This window comes from Hyla sarda, chromosome 12, assembly GCF_029499605.1.
Source record: "Hyla sarda isolate aHylSar1 chromosome 12, aHylSar1.hap1, whole genome shotgun sequence".
Lineage (NCBI taxonomy): Eukaryota > Metazoa > Chordata > Amphibia > Anura > Hylidae > Hyla > Hyla sarda.
The window spans coordinates 5602379-5629397 of record NC_079200.1 but is presented as its reverse complement, the minus strand read 5'-3'; the positions used below and the strand labels follow the sequence as shown (position 1 = coordinate 5629397).

The following is a 27019-nucleotide window of genomic DNA, read 5'->3' as shown; positions in this document are numbered from 1 at the left end:
GACGTCGCACCATGCCCCCTCCATTCGTGTGTATGGGAGGCAGTCGCGTCCCCTCCCATAGACATGAATGGAGGGGCATGGTGTGACTTCTAGTCTCGGAGGCAGGGCTGCACAGATCGCGGGGGTCCCAGCGGCGGGACCCTTGTGATCATACATCCTATCCTTTGGACAGGGGGATAAGATGTAAAAATCTAGAATACCCCTTCAAGCTTTTGTCCTCATAAGTACTGATAAATCTGCAATCATTGTCCCCAAGTTATAAAGGTCAGATTGGAGGAGGTGCGTTGGGTTCCAGTTTGTGTAATTTTTCATATTACAATTTCTGAAAAATTTGACCTGATCATCCTTCTGCTGCCTGAGTGGCGTTTATATTTCTGTACTTTAAACAAGTGGTGGGGGGAGTTCTAGGCAGGAATATGCTTTATATGCCCATGTGAATAGATTAACATTAGCTCTGTAATAGTGTGCAAACAGACGTTATAAGGGTGGCAATATCATACTCGGGTATATCAATATGCCACAATGGTCTGCTTGGCACAGTCAGAAGGCCTCTGAACATGGCACGCTGTTTCAGCTTTTATTACAAAGGAGTTGTAGTGTCTGGACCATAGCACATATTAACTTGTCTACAATTGAGGTACCTTGTGATAATGGCCGTTCCTAGTTTAATCTTTTGTTTGATTTTAAAGGAAAAAGAAAAGTAAAAGCCGAAGTCGTAGCCGTGAAAGAAAGCGTAGCAGGAGCAAGGAGAGGAAGCGCAGCAAGGAGAGGAAGAGAAGTAGAAGCCGAGAAAAAAAGCGCAGTCGCAGTAAGGAACGTCGGAGGAGTCGGTCAAGGAGCAAAGATCGGCGGTTCAGAGGCCGTTACAGAAGTCCATAGTATGTACTTAGACCTATGTAGTATGACAGACATTGTTTAAAAGGGGTACTCTACCCCTAGACATCTTATCCCCTATCCAAAGGGCGGGATAAGATGTCTGATGGCGGGGCTCCCGCCACTGGGATCCTTGATCTCTGAGCAGCACCCGACATTCATTTAGAATGCTGGGTGCGGGCGGGGGTCGTGACATCATGGCCACACCCTGCTTGTGACATCACGACCATGCACCCTCACGGCCGTCACTCCCCCTGTCATAGACTTGCATTGAGGGTGTGTGGCCATAACGTCACAAGCGGGGCGCTGCAATGATGTCATGAGCCTCAGTCAGGTCACGTCATTATTTTTTGTGTGTTCTCAAACCCCTCCCAAAATGACAGTGCTCACTGCTGCCACCTATGTATGTGTAAGGAGCTGCCCAGAGCAAGAGTAACGTTCCTCTGCTATGGAAAGTTACCGACATGGATAAAGATGGCAGCAGCAGTGATGACATAGTAGGGGATGGTCCGAGGAAGACTTCCATTTCCCAATTATACCTAGCTTTACGGGGGAGACTTTTAAAATTCGACCCAAAACGCCTGTTTACCACATGGGAGAGATGGACTGGGGACCCAGACATTCATGAGACTATACTTACGGGATGGGAAGCGGTTTGTAAACAGGTTATCAATGAACGATGGAGGGAGACCTATTTTAAAGTTTCCCACGCAGCCTTGTACGGCTTTAATATCCCACCGTCGCCTTGTTTCCCTGAGCGTATAACACACTGCCCCAAATGTCTTACACCTATGACAAATCTTTTTCACGGGATCTGGGACTGTGCTCACTCGGCTGGCTACTGGCGCTCGATCTGCTCCTACATCAGAGACCACTGGCGGGTAAGTCTTCCTTTTAAGGTTCAGACCCTTATATTTCACCAGCTTCGTCCTCCGGAGGAGGATCGGACGGGGATCCAGAGGATCCCTAAAATAATACATGTGGTCTTGCTGGTTGCTCTCCGATGCTTGTTTCTCCGGTGGTTGGAGGACCGGGTACCGGACCTGCAATTATTGATAACTCAATTGAAGTTCTTTTTAGGGGTAGACAGATTGGATGCTGAACGCCATTGCAACTCTGGCACGGCACGTTTCTTCGAAAAGTGGACACCGTTCATTGTTACACACTATAATCCCCGGGAGGTAGCCGACATTGTATATCCTTTTAGACGCACCACATGGTACCTTACGGAATCATTGAAAGGGACGCTGGGGGCATTACAGCTTCCTGATTCAGTTTAGACTGTAAGGATTAAGCTTATTGAATCCTTGGGGAGAGAGGGAATCCTGCATCACTTCACTACAGCACCTCAGTATTTGTCATTTTTAAGACAGTTATTGTATTGTATGTTGGATCGCGGTCCGTTATTTTCCCAGATGGGGATCGTGATATTTCTGATATGTTTTTGTGTTATTCTGAAAATGTTGAATAAAAATATATTGCAAAAAAAAAAAAAAAAATGGCAGCAGGGAGAGACTATGAAGACTACAGGACTTCATCCAGGGTATACAGCTGATTAGTAGATCTTAACTCTTTTTTAAACCAGAAGCATTTACTCTTGCACCAGTTGATTTGAAAACAAATTTTCTTTGAAATACCGTGTGTTCGTCTTCTGCAGGAGTTCTCTAGAATACTGTCTGGATGCCAAGTGTCTGTAAGACTTATGGATAAGATATGGGCTGCTATTTTTAAATACAACTTCCCCCTATTACATTTTAGATTTTGATTCTCTTACTATGGGGCACCAAGTTTCCTTTAGGCAATTACCCCCTGCAGTGTATTGTTACTACACATAGAACAGATGACCTATTTAATCCTTCAGTTTTTAGAGCCCTCCTGTTTAAGAACTACAATTATTATTTTTAAAAATAAATCACAATATTAATGAGGAACTTTTTGTTGTATGCACTATTGTTGGGTGTAGCAGTTCTTCCCATTTCAGACCTATTCAAAGTATCCGACTACTGGAAACCACTCACCACACAATCCACCCCATCCTCCTATATATTTATTGCATAACTCCTTTTAACCCCTTAAGGACCAAGGACGTACCGGTCCTGCTCTTCTGATATAACGCGGGGTTACACAGTAACCCCGCGTCATATCATGGCGGGCCCGGCGTCATAGTGAAGCCGGGACCCGCCTCTAATAGCGCGCAGCGCCGATCGCGGCGCCGCGCGCTATTAACCCTTTAGCCGCGCGCTCAGAGCTGAGCCGCGTGGCTAAAAGTGAAAGTTCCCGACTAGCTCAGTCGGGCTGTTCGGGATAGCCGCGGCTAATCGCGGCATCCCGAACAGCTGACAGGACAGCGGGAGGGCCCCTTCCTGCCTCCTCGCTGTCCGATCGCCGAATGACTGCTCAGTGCCTGAGATCCAGGCCTGAGCAGTCATGCGGCAGAATCGTTGATCACTGGTTTCTTATGAGAAACCAGTGATCAACATAGAAGATCAGTGTGTGCAGTGTTATAGGTCCCTATGGGATAACAATGATCAGTATAAGAGATCAGTGTGTGCAGTTATAGGTCCCTATGGGATAACAATGATCAGTATAAGAGATCAGTGTGTGCAGTGTTATAGGTCCCTATGGGAGCTATAACACTGCAAAAAAAAAGTGAATAAAGATCATTTAACTCCTCCCCTATTAAAAGTTTGAATCACCCCCCTTTTCCAATAAAAAAAAAGTGTAAATAAAAATAAACATATGTGGTATCACAGAGTGCGGAAATGTCCGAATTATAAAAATATATCATTAATTAAACCTCACGGTCAATGGCGTGTGCGCAAAAAAATTCCAAAGTCCAAAATAGTGCATTTTTGGTCACTTTTTATATCATTTAAAAATGAATAAAAAGTGATCAATAAGTCCTATCAATGCAAAAATGGTACCGTTAAAAACTTCAGATCACGGCGCAAAAAATGAGCCCTCATACCGCCCCATACACGGAAAAATAAAAAAGTTATAGGGGTCAGAAGATGACAATTTTAAACGTATTAATTTTCCTGCATGTAGTTATGATTTTTTCCAGAAGTCCGTCAAAATCAAACCTATATAAGTAGGATATCATTTTAATCATTTTAATCGTATGGACCTACAGAATACATATCAGGTGAAACGGAAGCCCCCAAAAGTTAAAAAACAGCGTTTTTTTTCAATTTTGTCGCACAATGATTTTTTTTCCCGCTTCACCATAGATTTTTGGGCAAAATGACTGACGTCATTACAAAGTAGAATTGGTGGCGCAAAAAATAAGCCATCATATGGATTTTTAGGTGTAAATTTGAAAGTTATGATTTTTTAAAGGAAAGGAGCAAAAAACGAAAATGCAAAAACGGAAAAACCTCCGGTCCTTAAGGGGTTAAAGGGGTACTCTGGAGGAAAAAAAAAAATTATCAAGTTGTGGAAGAAAGTTCTACAAACTTGTAAATTACGTCTATATAAATATCTTGATTTAACTTTTAATTAATTTATAAATAAAGTAATCCTTCCAGTACTTATCAGCTGCTGTATGCTCCACAGGAAGTTGTGTAGTTCTTTCCAGTCTGGCCACAGTGCTCTCTGCTGACACCTCTGTCCGTGATTGAAACTGATTAAAGAAATTTGGAAAGGAGCCGTACAGATTGCTAAAAGGTTGACACATTGTAGCACCACTTGACAGCTTTCGGCAGTGTTGCAATTCTTTGTCTTTTAACAAATTGTAGAAACATAATTGATTGGACAATAAAATTGCTAATATTTTCATATAAATTGGATGTTGCTAAGGAAATTGCATTCTGACATTTTTAATACCATTTTCAGTTTTAAAATTAACTTGTCTATTTTTTCTTTATAGTTCTGGACCAAAGTTTGGCAGCTCTATGCGAGGCAAAGTGTCAGGAGTACCACACACCGTGAAGCCAAGGTTGGTGCAATTTGTTACCAATGTTGGAAAGTCTTTGGAAATCATAGCCTTAAAGGAGTAGTCCAGTGGTGATTCAGTGGTGAGCAACTTATCCCCTATCCTAAGGATAGGGGATAAGTTGCAGATCGCGGGGGGTCCGACCCCTGGGGCCCCCCGCGATCTTCTGTACGGAGCCCCGACAGCCCGCTGGAAGGGGGCGTGTCGACCTCCGCACGAGGCGGCGGCCGACACGCCCCCTCAATACAACTCTATGGCAGAGCCGAAGCGCTGCCTTCGGCAATCTCCGGCTCTGCCATAGAGATGTATTGAGGGGGCGTGTCGGCCGCCGCCTCGTGCGGGGGGTCGACACCCGCTATCTCGGCGGAGAGCCGGGGCCCCGTACAGAGAGATCGCAGGGGGCCCCAGCGGTCGGACCCCCCGCGATCTCAAACTTATCCCCTATCCTTAGGATAGGGGATAAGTTTTTCACCACTGGACTACCCCTTTAAAGGAAATCTGACTACAGGATCCTTCTAAGGGTCCAAGTCATTTAAAGGGGTACTCCGCCCCTTGACGTCTTATTCCCTATCCGCTGGAGACCCCCACGATCTCTCTGCTGCACACAGCATTCATTTAGAGCACTGGGTGCAGCGCTGGAGGCTAGAGGCTGCACGAGCCTCCGTCCCGCATCGCCAGTCATCCGGCACAGAGTGAAGCAGCCGAGATCGTGGAGGTCCCCAGCGGCATGACCCCAACAATCAGAAATCTTATCCCCTATAATTTGAATAGGTGATAAGATGTCTAGGGGTGGATTACCCATTTAAGGGTAACGCACAAGGTGCTGTCCACTGGTCTCCATTTTTCTACTTCTGCACAGGTATAAAGGGAATCTGTCATTACCTTTATGCTGCCTGAACCACAAGTCTTCAGTACAAACCCCAGTGACTCCCACCTGTCCTTCCAGCCTTGATTGATCTTTGTACCCAATAAGGAAGAGATTAGTCAAGTCTGGTTGGACAGGAGAAGCTGATTGAGACTGCCCTGATGGTTTTGGGGGTACTTTTGACTGCTGGGGTTGGAGGGTGCGCTGTGACTGCCGGGGTTAAGTGTAATTCACGCTGCTGCTAAACCTTCTGTCCATCCACCTAGAGGAGGAACAGAAGGCTGGGAAAATGGTAGTATACATGGAGAAGGCCTTGATTCACAGTGTTCATTAAAAAATTATTTATTTTATTATTTTAGGCGTCGTTCAAAGAGCAAAAGCCCACAGAAGAGGGAGAAGAGCCCTGTGAGGTATGTAGCAGTCAGGACATTACTGGACACAGATATCTTTATTTTTAGGCTCTGTTTACATTTGCACAGTTCAAAGCCACTGTTTCAAATTGCATCAGATTTGGTGCAGTGTTTTCTGCCATTGAAGCCTCTATGGTAGGTCGGCAGCAGTGGTACCAAACATGGCTTCCAGTTATTACAGATGTGTACAGAGCCTAAGGCATACAAAAGGGTGGCTGTCTTGAGTCTGCTAAAATAAGTTTAGCACAAAATTGTAAACTAAAACTTTAATTTGCACAAGCTGCAGATTGATACCTGTATTCTCCTTTTCAGAGGACCAATTGATAATCTAACACCAGAAGAAAGAGATGCACGCACGGTCTTCTGTATGCAGCTGGCAGCAAGGATCCGTCCAAGAGACCTAGAAGAATTTTTCTCAACGGTTGGCAAAGTGAGGAGACTTTTATTTTTTTGTGCTTTGTGCATTTATTCTTTCTGCTGTAGTTTGGTAATGCTGGCTTTTATGTAAATACATCGGGGGAGATTTACCAAAACCTGTCCAGAGGAAAAGTTGCTGAGTTGCCCATAGCAACCAATTAGATCGCTGCTTTCATTTTTCAAAGACCTTTTCAGAAATGAGAATCTGGTTGCTATGGGCAACTCGGCAACATTTCCTTTAGACAGGTTTTGATTATATCTCCACCAATGACTTGTGTTTAAAAATCATCTTAACCTTTGAACCTTGTTCCTTAGGTTCGTGATGTGAGGATGATCTCAGACAGAAATTCCAGACGTTCTAAGGGGATAGCTTATGTGGAATTTGTTGATGTTAGCTCCGTGCCTCTAGCAATCGGTCTGACAGGACAGAGGGTCTTGGGTGTTCCTATTATAGTACAGGCTTCTCAGGTAAGTACCAGGCATATGCTTCAGGTTTTTTTTTCCAGCCAGGGTGCCTCCATCTGTTGCAAAACTAACACTTCCCAGCATGCCTGGACAGCCTTTGGCTGGGAGTTGTAGTTTTACAACAGCTGGAGGCACAAAATGCTTTATACCTTTTTTTTTTATAGTTTCTGTTAACACTGTTCACTGAGGGTCCCCCCACATTATAAAGTCAACAGGGCCTGGGAGCCCTGCACTATTCCTTGTATAGTGGTGGCCAAGCTGCAGTTACTCAGTGCCACCACAATACAAAGAATATGGGAAGGATTAAAGTCACATTCACTGTATAATGAGGGATGTTAAAGAGCTTCCCACTGTCATATATCTCAAAAAATATGTTACTTAGTACCTAATCCTGATAGAGAGAAATATAGGTTCTAGACACAACTATATGTACATAAATACCACCTTTCTCTTGCTCACTTGGTTTATCATTCTGTACTTTGGAGGGGGCGTGTCCTCCCTCAGCATGACTCCTCAGTACTGTGCTGTACTGTCTCTTCATCCAATCACTACAGGCTGCGCTGTAGCCCCCTCCTCCCTGTTTTCATGCTGCAGTCTGATAGGACAGGAGTGAGCACAGGGGAGTGCTAGTCCCGCCCTCACTTCCTGGACTTTTTCACGGTCTGTGCTTTAGCTGGGACAAAGATGATAAAGCCAGACAGGACTATCTTCAGGATGGGATGGCCATGATTTCTATAAAAAGTTGATAACATTATGAAGTATATTAGAAAGGTTCATATTTTGCCAAGATGTACAACATATAAAACGTTTTTTAATCTGACAGAGCCCATTTAAGTAGCTGATTGGTGCTGGTGGCCGCACCCTGCCCATTGGCGATTAACCGCCTATCAATTGTAAACTGCAACTAGTAGTAGTTTTACGTTCACCTCTCTAACTATTGTGCCTTTTTATTCACAGGCAGAGAAAAACAGAGCTGCTGCAATGGCCAATAATTTACAGAAGGGCACAGCCGGGCCAATGAGGCTATACGTTGGATCTTTGCATTTTAACATAACAGAAGAGATGCTTCGTGGAATATTTGAACCATTTGGCAGAGTGAGTGTGCAAGAATCCTTGTGTGTTTGCTGTGATTGTGATGTTCTGTTTTCTCAAACTATAATCGAGAGATAGGGGGAGATTTATCAAAACCTGTGCAAAGAAAAAGTTGCCCATAGCAACCAATCAATTGCTTCTTTCATTTTACAGAGGCCTTGTTAACCCCTTAAGGACCGGAGGTTTTTCCGTTTTTGCATTTTCGTTTTTTGCTCCTTGCCTTTAAAAAATCATAACTCTTTCAAATTTACACCTAAAAATCCATATGATGCTTATTTTTTGCGCCACCAATTCTACTTTGTAATGACGTCAGTCATTTTGCCCAAAAATCTATGGTGAAGCGGGAAAAAAAATCATTGTGCGACAAAATTGAAAAAAAACGCTGTTTTGTAACTTTTGGGGGCTTCCGTTTCTACGTAGTACATTTTTCGGTAAAAATGACACCTGATATGTATTCTGTAGGTCCATACGATTAACCCCTTAAGGACATAGGGCGTATCCATACGCCCCCGTTTCCAAGTCCTTAAGGACCGAGGGCGTATGGATACGCCCTGAGCATTTCCGGCCCCCACCGCTAGCCGGAGGGGAGCCGGATGCCTGCTGAAATCGTTCAGCAGGCATCCCGGCATATCGCCCAGGGGGGTCATTATGTCCCCCCATGTCGGCGATTGCCGCAGATCGCTGGACAATTCAGTCCAGCGATCTGCGGCAGATTCCGGGTCAATCGGGTCTCCAGTGACCCGATGACCCGGAATTACTGGCTGATCGGGGCCGTCAGAGACGGCCCCGAACAGCCAGAGCCAGCAGGGGTGAGGTGGATTACCGGCCGACCAATCAGGGCGCCTGCTGCGGGTGTCACTCCCGCAACCCGCTCCGCCCCTCTTCCGGAGGACGTGAGCGGGTGCGGGAAGACGACCCCCGGTGCTGGGGACCCCGATCCCCGGCGTCCCTGTTGGGATCGGGGCCCCAGGAGCGACGGCGGCGGCGGGACTGACCTGTGCGGCGATCAGCAGCAGCAGGAGGTGAGTGACAGCCTCCTGCTGTTGCTTAGCAACAGCTCCCAGCATGCAACAAGGGCATGCTGGGAGCTGTACTTATGCAACAGCAGGAGGCAGACCACCACAACTCCCAGCATGCCCTTATGGGCATGCTGGGACTTGTAGTTTTGCAACAGCTGAAGGCACATTCTTTCTATGTAAAAGTGTACCTTCAGCTGTTGTGTAACTACAACTCCCAGCTTGCACAATCAGCTAAAGTGCATGCTGGGAGTTGTAGTGGTGCATCTGGTGGTTGCATAACTACAACTCCCAGCATGCCCGTTGGCTGTCGGTGACTGCTGAGAGTTGTAGTTTTGCAACAGCTGAAGGCACACTGAGTTAAGTAGTAAACCAGTGTGTCTCCAGCTGTTGCATAACTACAATCCCCAGCATCCCCAGCCAATGTAGTATGCCTCCGGCTTTTGCATAACTACAAGACCCAGCATGCCCTTCCGCTGTCCGTACATGCTGGGGGTTGTAGCTTTTGCAACAGCTGAAGGCACACTGGTTGCAAAACACTGAGTTTGTTACCAAACTCGGTGTTTCACAACCTGTGTGTCTCCAGCTGTTGCAAAACTACAACTCCCAGCATGCACTGATAGACCGTACATGCTTGGAGTTGTAGTTTTGCAACAGCTGGATGTTTCTCCCCCCCCCCCCCCCCCCCAATGTGAACGTACAGGGTACACTCACATGGGCGGAGGATTACAGTAAGTATCCGGCTGCAAGTTTGAGCTGCGGCAAATTTTCTGTCGCAGCTCAAACTGCCAGCGAGAAACGACTGTGAACCCCCGCCCGTGCGACTGTACCCTAAAAACACTACACTACACTACCACACAATAAAATAAAAAGTAAAAAACACTACATATACACATACCCCTACACAGCCCCCCTCCCCAATAAAAATGAAAAACGTCTGGTACGTCACTGTTTCCAAAACGGCGCCTCCAGCGGTTGCAAAACTACAACTCCCAGCATGCACTGATAGACCGTACATGCTGGGAGTTGTAGTTTTGCAACAGCTGGATGTTCCCCCCCTCCCCAATGTGAACGTACAGGGTACACTCACATGGGCGGAGGATTACAGTAAGTATCCGGCTGCAAGTTTGAGCTGCGTCAAATTTTCTGCCGCAGCTCAAACTGCCAGCGAGAAACTACTGTGAACCCCCCGCCCGTGTGACTGTACCCTAAAAACACTACACTACACTAACACACAATAAAATAAAAAGTAAAAAACACTACATATACACATACCCCCACACAGCCCCCCTCCCCTCCCCAATAAAAATGAAAAACGTCTGGTACGCCACTGTTTCCAGAACGGAGCCTCCAGCTGTTGCAAAACAATTACTCCCAGTATTGCCAGATAGCCACTGACTGTCCAGGCATGCTGGGAGTTTTACAACAGCTGGAGGCCCCCTGTTTGGGAATCACTGGCGTAGAATACCCCTATGTCCACCCCTATGCAATCCCTAATTTAGGCCTCAAATGCGCATGGCGCTCTCACTTTGGAGCCCTGTCGTATTTCCAGGCAACAGTTTAGGGTCACATATAGGGTATCGCCGTACTCGGGAGAAATTGGGCTTCAAATTTTGTGGGGTATTTTCTGCTATTACCCTTTTTAAAAATGTAAAATTTTTGGGAAAACAAGCATTTTAGGTAAAAAAAAAAAAATTTTTTTTTACATATGCAAAAGTCGTGAAACACCTGTAGGGTATTAAGATTCACATTACCCCTTGTTACTTTCCCCGAGGGGTCTAGTTTCCAAAATGGTATGCCATGTGTTTTTTTTTTTGCTGTTCTGGCACCATAGGGGCTTCCTAAATGCGGCATGCCCCCAGAGCAAAATTTGCTTTCAAAAAGCCAAATGTGACTCCTTCTCTTCTGAGACCTGTAGTGCGCCAGCAGAGCAATTTTCACCCCCATATGGGGTGTTTTCTGAATCGGGAGAAATTGGGTTTCAAATTTTGGGGGGTATTTTCTGCTATTACACTTTTTAAAAATGTAAAATTTTTGGAAAACCAAGCATTTTAGGTAAAAAAAATAATTTTTTTTTTTACATATGCAAAAGTCGTGAAACACCTGTGGGGTATTAAGGTTCACTTTACCCCTTGTTACGTTCCCTGAGGGGTCTAGTTTCCAAAATGATATGCCATGTGTGGTTTTTTGCTGTTCTGGCACCATAGGGGCTTCCTAAAGGTGACATGCCCCCCAAAAACCATTTGACGCTCCTTCCCTTCTGAGCCCTCTACTGCGCCCGCCGAACAATTAACAGACATATGAGGTATGTGCTTACTCGAGAGAAATTGGGTTTCAATTACAAGTAAAAATTTTCTCCTTTTTACCCCTTGCAAAAATTCAAAAATTGGGTCTACAAGAACATGCGAGTGTAAAAAATGAAGATTTTGAATTTTCTCCTTCACTTTGCTGCTATTCCTGTGAAACACCTAAAGGGTTAATACACTTACTGAATGTCATTTTGAATACTTTGGGGGGTGTAGTTTTTATAATGGGGTCTTTTATGGGGCATTTCTAATATGAAGGCCCTTCAAATCCACTTCAAACCTGAACTGGTCCATGAAAAATAGAGAGTTTGAAAATTTTGTGAAAAATTTCAAAATTGCTGCTGAACTTTAAAGCCCTCTGGTGTCTTCCAAAAGTAAAAACTCATAAATTTTATGATGCAAACATAAAGTAGACATATTGTATATGTGAACCCAAAAAATCCATTTTCCTTACAAGCAGAGAGCTTCAAAGTTAGAAAAATGCAAAATTTTCATTTTTTTCATCAAATTTTGGGATTTTTCACCAAGAAAGGATGCAAGTTACCATAAAATTTTACCACTAAGTTAAAGTAGAATATGTCACGAAAAAACAATCTCGGAATCAGAATGATAACTAAAAGCATCCCAGAGTTATTAATGTTTAAAGTGACAGTGGTCAGAATTGCAAAAAACGCTCCGGTCCTTAAGGTGAAAAAGGGCTCGGTCCTTAAGGGGTTAAAATGATACCCTACTTATATAGGTTTGATTTTGTCGGACTTCTGGAAAAAATCATAACTACATGCAGGAAAATTAATACGTTTAAAATTGTCATCTTCTGACCCCTATAACTTTTTTATTTTTCCGTGTATGGGGCGGTATGAGGGCTCATTTTTTGCACCGTGATCTGAAGTTTTTAACGGTACCATTTTTGCATTGATAGGAATTATTGGAATTTTTTTGCGCGCACGCCATTGACTGAGCGGTTTAATTAATGATATATTTTTATAATTCGGACATTTCCGCACGCGGTGATACCACATATGTTTATTTTAATTTTTATTTACACTGTGTTTTTTTTTTATTGGAAAAGGGGGGTGATTCAAACTTTTAATAGGGGAGGAGTTAAATGATCTTTATTCACTTTTTTTTTTCACTTTTTTTTTGCAGTGTTATAGGTCCCATAGGGACCTATAACACTGCACACACTGATCTCTTATACTGATCATTGTTATCCCATAGGGACCTATAACACTGCACACACTGATCTTCTATGTTGATCACTGGTTTCTCATAAGAAACCAGTGATCAACGATTCTGACGGATGACTGCTCATGCCTGGATCTCAGGCACTGAGCAGTCATTCGGCGATCGGACAGCGAGGAGGCAGGTAGGGGCCCTCCCGCTGTCCTGTCAGCTGTTCGGGATGCCGCGATTAGCTGCGGCTATCCCGAACAGCCCGACTGAGCTAGCCGGGAACTTTCACTTTCACTTTTAGCCGCGCGGCTCAGCTTTGAGCGCGCGGCTAAAGGGTTAATAGCGCGTGGCGCCGCGATCGGCGCTGCACGCTATTAGAGGCGGGTCCCGGCTTCACTATGACGCCGGGCCCGCCATGATATGACGCGGGGTTACTGTGTAACCCCGCGTTATATCAGAAGAGCAGGACCAAGGACGTACCGGTACGTCCTTGGTCCTTAAGGGGTTAAAAATGAAAGAAGCAATGTGATTGGTTGCTATGGGCTACTGGGCAACTTTTTCTTTGTACAGGTTTTGATAAATCTCCCCCATAGAGTAGAACAAGGAAAGCAGCACTCCACTGGTTAACGGGTGCCTGTTAATCCTGGTCAGGGATCCTTCTTAATATCAATGGAAAGAGCAATGGCAGGTGGTGAAGAAAAGAGTTTATTCACCTCAAACAATGCACCGTTTGAAGTTAATAAAGACTTGGAGTGCCATTGCTGTATGTGTATATAATATTTATATAAAAATGTATTTCTTTTCTTCCAGATTGAGAGTATACAACTTATGATGGATAGTGAAACTGGCCGCTCCAAGGGATATGGCTTTATTACTGTAAGTATCTCATTCACTAGTGTTGATGATAGTGAGTCCTACATTGTAGAATTTTTTACTGATTTTTTTCATTCATATCTTTAGTTTTCAGATTCTGAATGTGCCAAAAAAGCTCTTGAGCAGTTAAATGGCTTTGAGTTGGCTGGGCGTCCCATGAAGGTTGGTCATGTGACAGAACGTACAGACGCTTCAAACGCCAGTTCATTTTTGGATAGTGATGAGCTGGAAAGAACTGGAATAGACCTTGGTACAACTGGGAGACTTCAGCTGATGGCTAGGCTTGCAGAAGGTAAATATTATGGAAATTCACATCAGCTTGAACCTAATTTCAAATTATGAAAGTCTTCCATTTTACTTCACTAGTACATTCAGATTGTGGTGTTTGAAAGTCAATGTTCCACCAATTATTCTAGGTATTTATATCTCAATGAAGGACCTTGATGTACAGGAGTCGCTCCCAAGTCCCTGTGTGCAGAGTGTTGTATGGCTCCAATCTTCTTCATAGTAAACTCCCTCTTCCTGTGCCCTGAGCCTCCTCCCCTGCAGAATGGAGCTCCACTCTGTATCTAGACCCCTCTTCTCCCCTGCAGAATGGAGCTCCACTCTGTATCTAGACCCCTCTTCTCCCCTGCAGAATGGAGCTCCACTCTGTATCTAGACCCCTCTTCTCCCCTGCAGAATGGAGCTCCACTCTGTATCTAGACCCCTCTTCTCTCCTGCAGAATGGAGCTCCACTCTGTATCTAGACCCCTCTTCTCCCCTGCAGAATGGAGCTCCACTCTGTATCTAGACCCCTCTTCTCCCCTGCAGAATGGAGCTCCACTCTGTATCTAGACCCCTCTCCTCCTCCCCTGCAGAATGGAGCTCCACTCTGTATCTAGACCCCTCTTCTCCTCCCCTGCAGAATGGAGCTCCACTCTGTATCTAGACCCCTCTCCTCCTCCCCTGCAGAATGGAGCTCCACTCTGTATCTAGACCCCTCTTCTCCTCCCCTGCAGAATGGAGCTCCACTCTGTATCTAGACCCCTCTTCTCCTCCCCTGCACATTGGGCCTCATATACTAAGCGTGTTGGGTTTTTACGACTGTGAAATGTTGTTTTTTCTAGGTGGAAATTTCCGGGCATTTAGCCACAGGATTTTCTGTGAATTTAATAGTAAATAGGTCTGGTCGTGAAACTCCACCTTCTTTGGGTCAACTCGCGCACCTTTTTCGGCTTTTCACAATGCAGTGTCGAGTTAGTCGGATTTTCCTGGTGCACACTCTGAGACACTATGCGCCAAAACAACTTAAAAAAAAAAATCAACAAAAACGAGTGGGTTTTAGCTTAGTAAATAAGGGCCATTGTGTACAACACTCTCTCTGCCCCAAAGTAAATTTTGTAGATGCATCAGTGTTATATAGTTACATTTATTTGGTTTTAGAACAGAGTTCTTGGAAGTTTTCAGATATTTTGAAGTATATTTACAATCTTATTCTAAATAGTAGGTAACATTTTATTATGTCCCAATTCCTCTTTTGGATTGGCAGGCACTGGACTGCAGATACCCCCGGCAGCGCAGCAAGCATTGCAGATGAGCGGCTCTCTGGCTTTTGGTGCTGTTGCAGGTATGAAATTTGACTTTTTACTTAAAACCACTATATAGGATATTTATTGGACCTTGTGCTAAGATAATGGGGTAGTTGCCTATAACAACCAGTCAGATTTCAGTTTGTTTTTTTTTCCTTCAGAAAAATTAAAATCTGAAATGTGGTTGCTGTCAGGAACTGCTCCACTGTTGCACTCGTTTTGATAACACTATAATGAGATGTTTGTTGTAGTATACCACATGCTATAGAAAGAGAAGCCATTATAGTTTAGCTTCAGAAAGAGAAACGATGGAAGGCACTCACGTTACTGTAGCAGTGCAGGTTTCTTTATTCGGGGTGCATTTGTTCTATTAGCGGGACACCAGGTCAGATCAAACAAGCAACATGGTAATAGCTATTTCGCGCTATACAGACAACGCTTCTTCAGACCACCTGGTGGTCTGAAGAAGCGTTGTCTGTATAGCGCGAAATAGCTATTACCATGTTGCTTGTTTGATCTGACGAACAAATGCACCCCGAATAAAGAAACCTGCACTGCTACAGTAACGTGAGGGCCTTCCATAATTTCTTTCTGAAGTTTCATTTTTGCACTGCATTTTCTGGGGAAAGAGCACCACGTTGTGAGTGCAATAGACTGTTGCTACCTAGTGCTGCACAGGTGTACTGTGATAAAGTTAGTCTACTGCAGTGGTCATCAAACTGTGGCCCTCCAGATGTTGCAAAACTACAATTCCCAGCATGCCCGGACAGCCGTTGGCTGTCCGGGCATGCTGGGAGTTGTAGTTTTGCAACATCTGGAGGGCCACAGTTTGAAGACCGCTGGTCTACTGCAAACAGTTAATGCCGATCTACACCTTTCTACATTGTTGGTCCATTATAGTTTAGGGATTTGCCAAAAATATTGTAGCTCTTGTGTACTTGAGTCTATGCAGCAGTGGTCTCCAGACTCCATATGTTGCAAGACTACAGCTCCCAGCATGCCAATGGATGTCCGAGCATGATGGGAATTGCAGTTTTGCAACATCTGGAGACCACTGCTATATGGCTTGAAACATGAATACAGCCTGTCTGCAATCAGTATAGGAGCTTAGACTGTGGGTTCACATTGCATCCTATAGTTTGGGCTCCAGCACTTCAGAACTGTCATGGATCGGAGCCAGATCGTGCTTCTGTTTAGCAGCTGTACAGAGACTAAACTTTCTTGCACTATATTTTTTTGATGTACGCTTTATTCTATATGCTTATTATGCATTATGTTGCTTTTGCCAATTTACAACATTTTACTTTTTTATTCTACATACAGATCTTCAGTCAAGAATTTCACAACAAAGTGAAGGTTTGTTTCCTTTTCCTTTTTATTGTATTTTTTTTCTTTATGTAGTTGTAAGTGTTTGTAAAGGACAGGATCTCTTACGTGTTGTGTATTTTACAGCTCTTGCTGCTGCTGCGGCCATCACGTTGACGTCATCGGCATTGACAACACCAGCAGCTCCAGCGTCCACTCAACCACTTGCCACACAATGCTTCCAGCTATCAAACATGTTTAACCCACAAACGTAAGTGATTTTATGTTTTATTACTGTCCGGCAATGTAGGGTTTTTCGATTGGTTTACACCATATAGTTCTGTATTGTAAAAATCATCCCTGCAGAGTAACACTAACTGCAGTGTGTGAACACAACCGAAGTAAAGCCAATAATTTTAAAGTTTTACTAAACCTTTCTCTCATATAAGGATTATATAGTATTATTACTATTTTAAAAGGAGATTTTTTTTGTACTCACCGTAAAATCTTTCTCATAGCCTTCATTGGGGGACACCTATACTGATGCTCTTGCCACTAGGAAGTGCTGACACTAGGGAAAAAAGTTGGCTCCTCCCTGGCAGGATGTACCCGCCCACTGTAAGTGAGGTAATCAGTTTTGTCACAAAGCAGTAGAAGCCAACAAAGAGACATGTCTGAAGGACCCTGGAAAGGAATCCCAGATAAAAACAGAGACAGAAAAAATCATCCGGACAGGACATGAAGAAATGGGTGGGTGCGGTGTCCCCCAATGAAGGCTACGAGAAAGGGATTTTACGGTGAGTACAAAAAAATCTCCCCTTCTCAGTTGCTCTTCATTGGGGGACACTTATACTGATGGGATGTACCAAAGGAGTCCCCTAGAGAGGGAAAGAAAAACCACTAGAGGACAGGGGTCAGTCGAAAGACTGAACCCCAGTCTGCCGTAAGGCTCACCGGTGTAGCGCTCCGGGAGACATAACGTTATGTTGAGACAAGGACAGCACAAAGACCGCCCGCAAATGGGATTGTGGAGAAGTCCGGAAAGGACCACTACACATGCCTGAGACCGCAACCATCACTAAGGCCCGAAGAAGGGCCGGCCTAGAAAAGAAGGCACACCACGGCAGTCTAGGAAAGTGCCCAGTACAAGTAGACTAACCAGTCTCGGACCCAAGAGTGCTTCAAAGCAACATTCCGACAGTGCAGGAACGGAAAGCAAAAAGGAAACCAGCTGGGGATCCCAGGATCCGGGAACAGGAAGGTTACTCCAAAAGACCTTTGGGACAGTGTAGCACAACTGAAGGGAAGGAGGAACACACCCTTCCATAGAGAGTGCGCTAAGGAAGGAGGAGAGCAATGGCAGGAGCCAAGCAGACGGTGGCTAGACCGGCTGTCGCTGAGCCAACCAAGAAAACGGGAGGAGAGCCAGGCTGCAATCGTGGGCAGTAAGCACACAAGCATAGCCGGTGAAAAGCTCTTCTGATTGTTCTCGGCAAAAAAACGGGCCCAGCCAGGTACCCCACCCATGTAGGGGGAAGCAGTTAAATGGCTTTGAGTTGGCTGGGCGTCCCATGAAGGTTGGTCATGTGACAGAACGTACAGACGCTTCAAGTGCCAGTACATTCTTGGATAGTGATGATCTGGAAAGAACTGGAATAGACCTTGGTAGAACTGGAAGACTTCAGCTTATGGCTAGGCTTGCAGAAGGAAAATCTTATGGAAATTCACATCAGCCATCAGGCCCTATGCCAGAATAGAGGTGCAGATCTGTGCGAACAAGATTACAGAAAGGCCCAAGGTACATCCGAAAAGGAGGGGGAAGAGGGCTCTTCCCGTGCAGAGCATCCAAAGCATATGTAGGAACACCGACATGGGTACCTTACAATAGTAGTGGGACACCAAGAATGCAGCCACTAAAGGAACCGTAGAATCCAAATGTCCAGCAGTATGAAAAACAGGCTCAGCACCCAACGTCACAGGTAATGCCCTTAGCAGACAAACGCTCCGCCTCCCAGAAAGGGAATCTGAGAGTGCCGTTGTTGCTGCGAAGGACCATAGAACCCCCAGTAAGTGCCGCACCCCATCTCTCAATGGTGCAACAAACGAGCACTGTGGTCACAGACTAAAGAAATAAAGGACACATGCAGATAGTGTCTGGCTTACAGGTATAAAGGACCAATGAACCCAGAAGGTCATTTGTCACATTTGAAAGTGAGCCACCAGACTTCAGCCGAGGGAGGTGACCTGATGGATGAACCAAGCAGTCTGGCTAATAGGCATAGGGACCATGGACGCAGCGAGTCCTGCATTCAGAACCCCACACTGAAAGTGGGTTACCAGCCCACAGCCGTGAGTGGCAGGCATGTGGAAAGGGACCTGGTAAAGCAAGGAACCCTGTGCACCACTATGTGGTGCATTGTAAAAGGCCCATGGAGCAACATGGAGTCACTCACTCGTAACCACAGCATGGCAGTGGGTTATCTGAACTTGCGCCACGGTGCGGGCAATGTACAGTGGGTGATCCGACGGAATAGTAAACCATGCCGACAACCGCCACGTTGGCTGGAATAGGATTCTTGAACGCACAGGGTCACTCCTTCAAACTCTAGGAGACCATGCAGACGTCTGGGTCCAGTATATAACGGATCATTCCTCTGGACACCTCCCCCTAGCAGTGGGGTACTGGAATGCCAGCCCCGGATGCGACTGCTATGAGATTGGTGACCTGTGGAGGAGGGGATCAGTGTATGCACACTCCAAAAAAAAAAAAGAAACCTTCCCCGATGGACGACTGGCAGAGGAGGAACCACTGCTCCCGGTTTCCCAGTACCCTTCCGGAAGAAAATACACATGGCGGACTCCCTAGGCACAGAGGCATGGTAACAGGCAATAAGGGGAAAACAGACATAACTAGTATCCCCAGGGTTTACCAAGGGAGCATACCTCAATGAAATTGACCCGCCACAGTGGGTCGCATGAAGTCTACCTGTGGACAGGGGCTCATTTAGGTAAAAAAAGGGCCATCATGGAGCTGACCAGAGGGAGTTAATTAGTGAGACTAAAACGAAGAGGAATGCAGCAAGCGACCACAAGGGGGCGTTTAAACAAGAGGAGGGTGGGGCTATGCGGACTCCCCCCACCTCTATAATGGCAACCAGCCGGGGAGGAGAAGATAAACCCCACTATCCCGCTCTGCTGGAGAGGAGGCGGACGGGGATATGGACAGTCCTTGTCCAGGAATCATGGCCGCCGGCACCTGCGAGGGGAGGAGAGCAAAGCAATCTCTCCCTCAGCCACAATGGCTGCTGGCGGGGGAGGAAAAAAGCTAACTAAACAGCCCTTACTAGAAAATAATAAAAGACCCGGTCTGGGGAGCTCCCAGACCTGTCTGCTCTTACTGACACTAGCTAAAAACTGATTACCTCACTGCAGGTGGACGTGTATATCCTGCCAGGGAGGAGCTGACTTTTTTTCATAGTGGCAAGAGCATATACCCCATCAGTATAGGTGTCCCCCAATGAAGAGCGTCCGAGAGAACCGATTTCTTCTCCATATGAAACTTTTTAGTACAGTCTTGTCAATACCTGGTGAGTAGGTGTTCTTAGTGTTGGTCAAGATTTAGTAAAATGATCTAAAGAGTACCTCTTATTATCTTGTTAAATGTTGTAATCCCCCCTCAGGTCACTGCCCCCATCATGATAAACCACCCCCTGCCTTTTATTTCTATTTTATTAGTTTTCTACCTTGCTATTGCTCTGAATTTACTGCTCAGTCGGATTCACAGATTGGGAAGGGGCGTTCCCCAGCAGCCGTGACATCATTTGAAGCCATACAGGGGAGACCTTCCTCCCTTACTCTGCTACACACAGCCCAGAGCAGTTCAGTGTGAGATTAGCTATGATTGGCTAAGGCTTCACCTACCCCTCTCAGCATTTCCTGGTTTTGAACTTCTGCGTCCAAAGTCCAGGAGTCCAAAGTCTGCAAGACGGGGGGGGGGGGAGGAAAAATGTGCTCTGGACAAGTAGGGAGAACACCTAGTGGCAGCTTTTTTAAACACAAAATGTAGAAAACTTTACGTTTTTATTTATTTTTTAAACAAAGTAAATTAGAAATATTTTTTATTTACCATAAGAAATGCAATAGCAAAAATTAGTTTTGAGGAGAGTGCCCATTTAATGGTAAGTCTGAGTCAACATGTGCTAGTAAACTTTACTTACGGGTTGTCGTTTAAATTTTTTTTTTTTCTTTAGGGAAGATGAGCCGGGTTGGGATACAGAGATAAAAGATGATGTCATTGAAGAATGCAACAAACATGGAGGAGTCGTTCACATCTACGTAGACAAGAGTTCACCACAGGTAAGTTCCTCTACTTATATTTGGGGACAGGAAAGGTTGACCAGTTGCCCATAGCAACCAACCAATCAGATTGTGTCTTTTTTGAAACTGCCTCTTAAAACGAAAAAGCAATCTGGTTGCTATGAGCAACTGGTCAACTTTTCCTCTGCACAGGTTTTCATAGTGTGAACCCAGACTTACTATGGTGGATTACGTGGATTGTCCGCCCACCCCAAAATACAGACCTTAGTCATTTGAAAAGATTAAACCTACTCATTTGGTAGCGAGAGTAGCTCCCTGTAATGCATCCAAACCAGGACAGATTAAGAATTATTAAAATTGTTTTGCATTGTGTAACCATTTTTCTTAAAAGTTCCTTTTTCTTTTCCTCCCACAGGGTAATGTTTATGTTAAATGTCCAACCATAGCATCCGCAATCGCAGCAGTAAATGCTTTGCATGGAAGGTGGTTTGCTGGTAAGTTACTATATTTACTGAGGTTCTCATAAATACTGCCAAAACATAACATAAACTCACCAAATCTTTTCTCCCCATAGGCAAAATGATCACTGCTGCGTACGTCCCTCTTCCCACTTATCACAGCCTCTTCCCTGATTCCATGACCTCCACTCAGCTGCTGTTCCCTGTGCGCCGATGATTCGGACTCCGAATATTTTGTACATAGGATTTACATAACTTTTCGAGAGAGTGTTGTAGGGAATTGTTTTATTTAGTTGAAGTTGGAAAGGAATGGTTGTAATGTGTTATTTTTTTTGTGTACAAATCTAAAACAAAAAACCTTAAAGGCTGAATGCGACATATTGATCGGCTCACCGGCATTCAGCCAGTTAATTTGCTGCGCTGCCTTACTGTCCGAGACGAAAACCGGGACAGCGAAAAAAGGAAACTGGGCAAGTGAAGAAGTGACCTGGGCTGTTTGGTGGAGGAGATGAGATCGGGACCTCTGTTACAGAAGAATTTAGTGCTTAGTAAAGGTTAAGCGGGGACGTGTAGACCGTCAGATTTTAAGTCTCATTCTATCTGTGAAGTTTATTTTGTACATAGTTCCGGTATTTTCTTCTATACCAAACAAAAATCTCAGCTGTGTTTCTGGGCAGGGAATGTTTTATGCTTTAAATGACCGGCCATGGTGTCAGGAGGCTGCCGGGGAACGCAGGGACACTTTTTTTGTTTGGTCGCATATAACCTCCTGCTCTTTAAGCTCTGTGAGCTCTAAAAAATAATTTTATTTTTTTGTTAATTTAGTGTGTTTGACAAGACTGCTTAATATTTCTATCCAACGACTTTCATATTTCAAGTATCTTTGTAAAGAAGCTCTCAAATAAAAATCCTTTGAAACAAAGTAGTAAACTTTATTTTATTTATTTGAGATATAGATAGATATAGATATATATATATATTAATTTGTATTCGTTTGTTTCATTTTACATTAATACCCTAACCGGGAGCACTGCCCCATAATAACCACCCACACCCCAAGTCATCTCTAGTCTTACACTGCTGTTTTGTTACTGTAACTGTCATGTGATCTCCTATGAGAAGATCTCACACGGTGGTCTTCCTGCTTTTGCACCAGTTCTGTATGTTTATCATCTCGGCTGGGCCTCCCTCAGATTTTTTTTAATGGGGCGGCTCCTGGTCTTCGGAGTAAGGAACAATGCGCTTGAAGTCAGAGAATTGTCAGCAATTCATCTAACACTGCGACACTTCGTTCCAGAGAGAGGTTCTATAAATAACAGCGCCTCACGTCAGTGTCTATATAAATCATTAAGGAGAGATACTCCGCTAATCCGACAAACTTCCTATCCAAGAGCCCAAAACTTTTCCATGAGAATCGTTCCTGAATCAGATCCTCACAAACCTAAAGGCGGGACAGAGATGGATCTTATGGCCTCTACAGTAGTGCTAATATTTATTTATAAAGTTATTCCTCACCCACTCTAGGGTCACTTTATAATCTTAATAAGCAAGTTATAACAATCCCTTCCTGTATAATAATCACCACTGGAGGACTTATTTCATGTTTTGCAAAATATACTAACAGGAAAATGCCACTGTTCCTCAGAAATATTTGTACATAGCAATTAGGGATGTAAGAAAAAATCGATTCTCGCGATAATCGCGATTTTTTCATTTGCCGATACAGAATCGATTCAAAATATTTTTTAATCGATTCTTTTAGGGATGTGGAATTTTTATCTGCGGACGCCTGGAACAGCATGTCCTGGGCATCAGGAGATAAAAGTTCCACATTTGTGGAGCCGGGCAGGCCGGATCTGACACGGCGTCACTCTGGGTGTATGGAGCGGGCTCCGACTCGTGCCCACTCCGTACTATGCGACCCCCGGCTGATTTCAGTAGCCGGGGGCCGCCGCTAATAGCCAGCATGCGGCAATCGCCGCGGCTGGCTATTAAAGGAGTATCAGGTGCACACTTTTCTCATTTTATCCTATCCAGGCTGCAAAATAAAATAAAACGCACTTTATCTTACCTGCCAACGAGCCCCCGGAGCTCCGGTACAGTCCGGTACAGGTGTTCGGTCCCCGGGCTGTATTCTTCTTACTTCCTGTTAGCCCGGCACGTCACATGGAGCTTCAGCCTATCACTGGCCGCAGCGATGTCCCGCCTCTGCTGGTGATAGGCTGAAGCTCCATGTGACGTGCCGGACTAACAGGAAGTAAGAAGAATACAGCCCGGGGACCGAACACCTGTACCGGAGCTCCGGGGGCTCGTTGGCAGGTAAGATAAAGTGCGTTTTATTTTATTTTGCAGCCCGGACGGGATAACATGAGAAAAGTGAGCACCGGAGTACTAGATCGCCGCTGTCAAAGCTGACAGCGGCGTCTATTGGGATCTATGAATGCTCCCAGGTGGGCGATGTATCGGGATATATCGCGATGTATCGTCACCTAGACGGTATCGCGATATATCGGGATATATCGAATCGCCACACTGGTATCGCGATTCGAATCGAATCGCCAAATTCTTGGCGATTCACACCCCTAATAGCAATGTGAACAGTCCCTTATATAGGACCGGAGAAGGGGAGAATAAAGCTGACTACTACCCCCCACTACCACAAATATTCTCCCCTTGTACAGTGACCATATAGTAGTAGATATCTGCTGTACGCCGGCTCTGCAGACCATATAAGTAATAAGTTACATCCAGTGACTCGCAGGTAACATCTTCTCTAGTTGGTGTCTTTCCTTTTTCTTTATCGGCCCAGACCGTCATGACTTTCTTCCAGCCACAAGTGTTGTCCTCAAATGCTGTCACTTTCCTGTCTCTAACCTCCCCCCCCCCCCCCCCCCAAAAAAAAAGGTCATGTTTTCAGGATTTCCTTAGTCTTCTACAGGTGATATAACTGGTGATGCCTAATTCACTGACTATCACCTGTGAAAAAGGAAATCCTGAACACACGATCTGTTGGGGGGGGGGGGGGGGGGGTGAGGACTGTGCTGGACAAACACGACACATTTCCACTTCTCTGCTTCGGGCACAGGGATCTCGGGCGCTGCTTTCACTACAATCTCTGCTCCTCATTTCACAGTTCTGCTAGCTGCTGAAAAACTGCTTTCATTTCAGTCTCCGCTCTGGGCACATATCTTCCCCGCTGAATAGCAGGGATCTCTGCTGCTGACAGGCTGCTTTCATTTCAGTCTCCACTCTGAGATACCTGCGGCAGTGCTGGGAAATGTGCCCGAGATCCCTGCTAATCGGGGAAGAAATTTGCCTAGATACACAGTATATATGGTATAAAACAAATTTTCAGTACACCGGGTCAGGGAAGGAGATGCTCCCTTCCTCACTGCCGCAGCTGCAGAAAAACAGAAGATGCATGTGGAGGGAGGGCAAGTGTAATTCGTCATGCTGTGAGAATCTTTAGAATTTTAGCAAGGATAAGTTCTACAAGGGCCTTACTGGATCATATATTTGGCCTCCGTGTGGGATCAGTGTCTGCCAAGTCAGGGAGGACTCCTGGATATGCTTCTCTGGGTCACATTGGAGGGAAGGCCTCAGTCACCTTCTGAGATTTTACTGTATTGCATCAGGATACGAATAAATTTCAAGTTTTTGCCTGGAACCTTGGCCTCAGGGGTGTAATTTTTGGGCTTTGTCCCCCACACACCTTTTTTTTTTTTTATAAATGCTGTTCCAACACACAGAGAAACAATGGGCAAAACCACTCAGCCAAGTACATATAGACATCCAGGGGGAGATTTATCAAACGATTTAGACTGGTTATTCCTGGCTAAATCTGTTGCACAGAAAGTCGGTCTAAATATGTGCGACTTTTCTGCGACTTTTGCTGTAGAGGATTTTTAGAACATGATGCATGCAAGTCTATTTTAGACGGAAATGCATTGGTGCTGAATTTATCAAGTGCGACTTTTGTGCGACAAGTCGCATCTGCCCAAAATACGCTGAAATGTCCGACCATGTTGGAGCAGGTCTAAATGCAGTTTAAGCTGTAGACCCTGAAGTCTGAGCACAGAATTTATCAAGGGCTGTGAGACCTATAGACAGGAGACGACCACATACACTGGTCTATAAGCATGCCCAGAATAGACTAGATTAGGAAATGCCCCCCCCCCCAGACTACTCCCTTACATCCTACCAGTAAAACAGACGGGGTCAGCTGACACCAGAACTGAACCAGGTGATCTCCCTTCTGATCTAGGGCCCCTCCCCCTGCCTCTCAGAAGAACGAGAGTTGCATATTCTAAATGTGTCGATGGCTTTGGATCTATGTGAATAGATCCTGTAACTTCAGGTGGTATGAGAATCACCTGATCCTATTCGCCGATTACCTGAAAGGTCAAAATGCATCCAAAACTACCATGGGTCATGCGCCCTTGCACGAATGTATCCAAATAAGAAATAAAGTAACAAGATATTCAAGCAACTAACCAGGTGAGTGCTCCGTACTTTTTACTTTCTGTAATAGGAGGGATGTTCTTTGATGTCCTTGGGTGGAAGATCATCGGGTAGGAATAGAGGACATGGCATAGAGCAGGGGTGTCAAACTCAAATTCATCGGGGGCCACATCAGCAGCTTGGTCACCCTCAAAGAGCCGGTTGTATCTGTAATCTGTAGGACCCCTCATACCGTATATGCCAGCGTATAAGACGACCCCCAACTTTTACAGTTAAAATGTAGAGTTTGGGATATACTCGCCATATAAGACTACCCCTCCTACCACGATGTACAGTACCTTGTAGTCCCCCCCCCCCCCCCACATTAGGTAGGCAGCATGTTCCCTCACATTAGTAGGCAGTATAGTTCCCCCCCACATTAGGTAGGCAGCATGTTCCCCCCACATTAGGTAGGCAGCATGTTCCCCCCCACATACATACAGCCTCCAGCCATATACAGTGTAAGGCTGGAGGCTATATGTCTGTGTGCTGCCCCCACTGTGATCCAGTCACCGCTCCTCCGGCCTGGGGTCACAATCTAGGTGCCAGGACCAGACGAGCGGTGACGGAACGCTGGAGAGAAAAAGATAATGTGCCGCCGGTCACTTACCAGGCCCCGGCCGGAGAGCGTCGTCCTGGTCCTCCCACATCTCTATGGTTGTACGCACGGGACGTCACTGACTAGAGGCAGAGGACCAAAAGAGGATCGCTAGAGGGCAGACGTTGGTGAAGGCTGGCGGCTACGTGGGCCACATGACTAGGTCTGGCGGGCCGGATTTGGTCCGCGGGCCTTGTGTTTGACACCCGTGGCGTAGAGAGTCAACAGTGAAGACACCATCAAAATACGGGACTCGCCCGGTCCGGTCATCAGTTGGAGGAATCTTTTTTTTTTTGTGCATTTCTCCCCATTTTCTCTCATCACTAGACTCCAGAAGAACAAGTGTCTCATTCTAGTCCTTCACTTTTGGCCCTTTGTTTCCTCTCTTGTTGAGGCTTTTAAGGGGCCCCTAATAAGAGGCAGAATGTCCTGCAGAGTGTCCAACCACAGGGAGAATACAAAACAGTAGCAGCGAGGATCGGGAGCGTACAGAACAGAAGCACTAGTGAGGATCGGGAGCGTACAGAAAAGAAGCAGCAGCGAGGATCGGGGTCTGACGAAGCACCACGTGATATGGTCCATTGCCTATCCACCCCCCAACACCACCGCTCCTGTCCCACCGCAGCCTCTTCCGGGCAGAATGTCCTGCTGTCAGCTTCTACATCTTTCAGGTTGGGAGCCATAAGGCACAAAGGTTTATCAAATGAAATGGCGGACATCTTGGTTTTTTCCCCGCAGACCGGCCATTTTTGAAAGCATACGATAGATTGACAATGATATATAAATCTATTAAAAGGAAAATTGAGGCTCAGGATCTTGAATACTGGATAGACATTAATTAATTGT

General features: G+C 45.3%; 1 protein-coding gene across 6 annotated transcripts in view; it reads left to right on the top strand.

Moving 5' to 3' along the window:
- The window catches only part of RBM39 (RNA binding motif protein 39), a 40798-nt gene extending 18801 nt beyond the window's left edge, over nt 1-21997 (top strand). For 5 of the 6 annotated variants that reach the window (XM_056548724.1, XM_056548721.1, XM_056548722.1 and 2 more), the window contains 14 exons: nt 690-878; nt 4742-4810; nt 6032-6082; nt 6395-6512; nt 6815-6967; nt 7922-8059; nt 13362-13427; nt 13512-13717; nt 14948-15033; nt 16319-16351; nt 16448-16571; nt 20551-20656; nt 21033-21111; nt 21192-21997. In XM_056548724.1, coding sequence (XP_056404699.1) covers nt 4767-4810; nt 6032-6082; nt 6395-6512; nt 6815-6967; nt 7922-8059; nt 13362-13427; nt 13512-13717; nt 14948-15033; nt 16319-16351; nt 16448-16571; nt 20551-20656; nt 21033-21111; nt 21192-21292 — 1305 coding nt within the window. In that variant the 5' untranslated portion in view covers nt 690-878; nt 4742-4766 and the 3' untranslated portion in view covers nt 21293-21997. The remainder of the gene's footprint in view (nt 1-689; nt 879-4741; nt 4811-6031; nt 6083-6394; nt 6513-6814; nt 6968-7921; nt 8060-13361; nt 13428-13511; nt 13718-14947; nt 15034-16318; nt 16352-16447; nt 16572-20550; nt 20657-21032; nt 21112-21191) is intronic. The other variant, XM_056548720.1, reaches the window with a different exon arrangement.
- The last annotated feature ends 5022 nt before the right edge of the window (nt 21998-27019 follow it).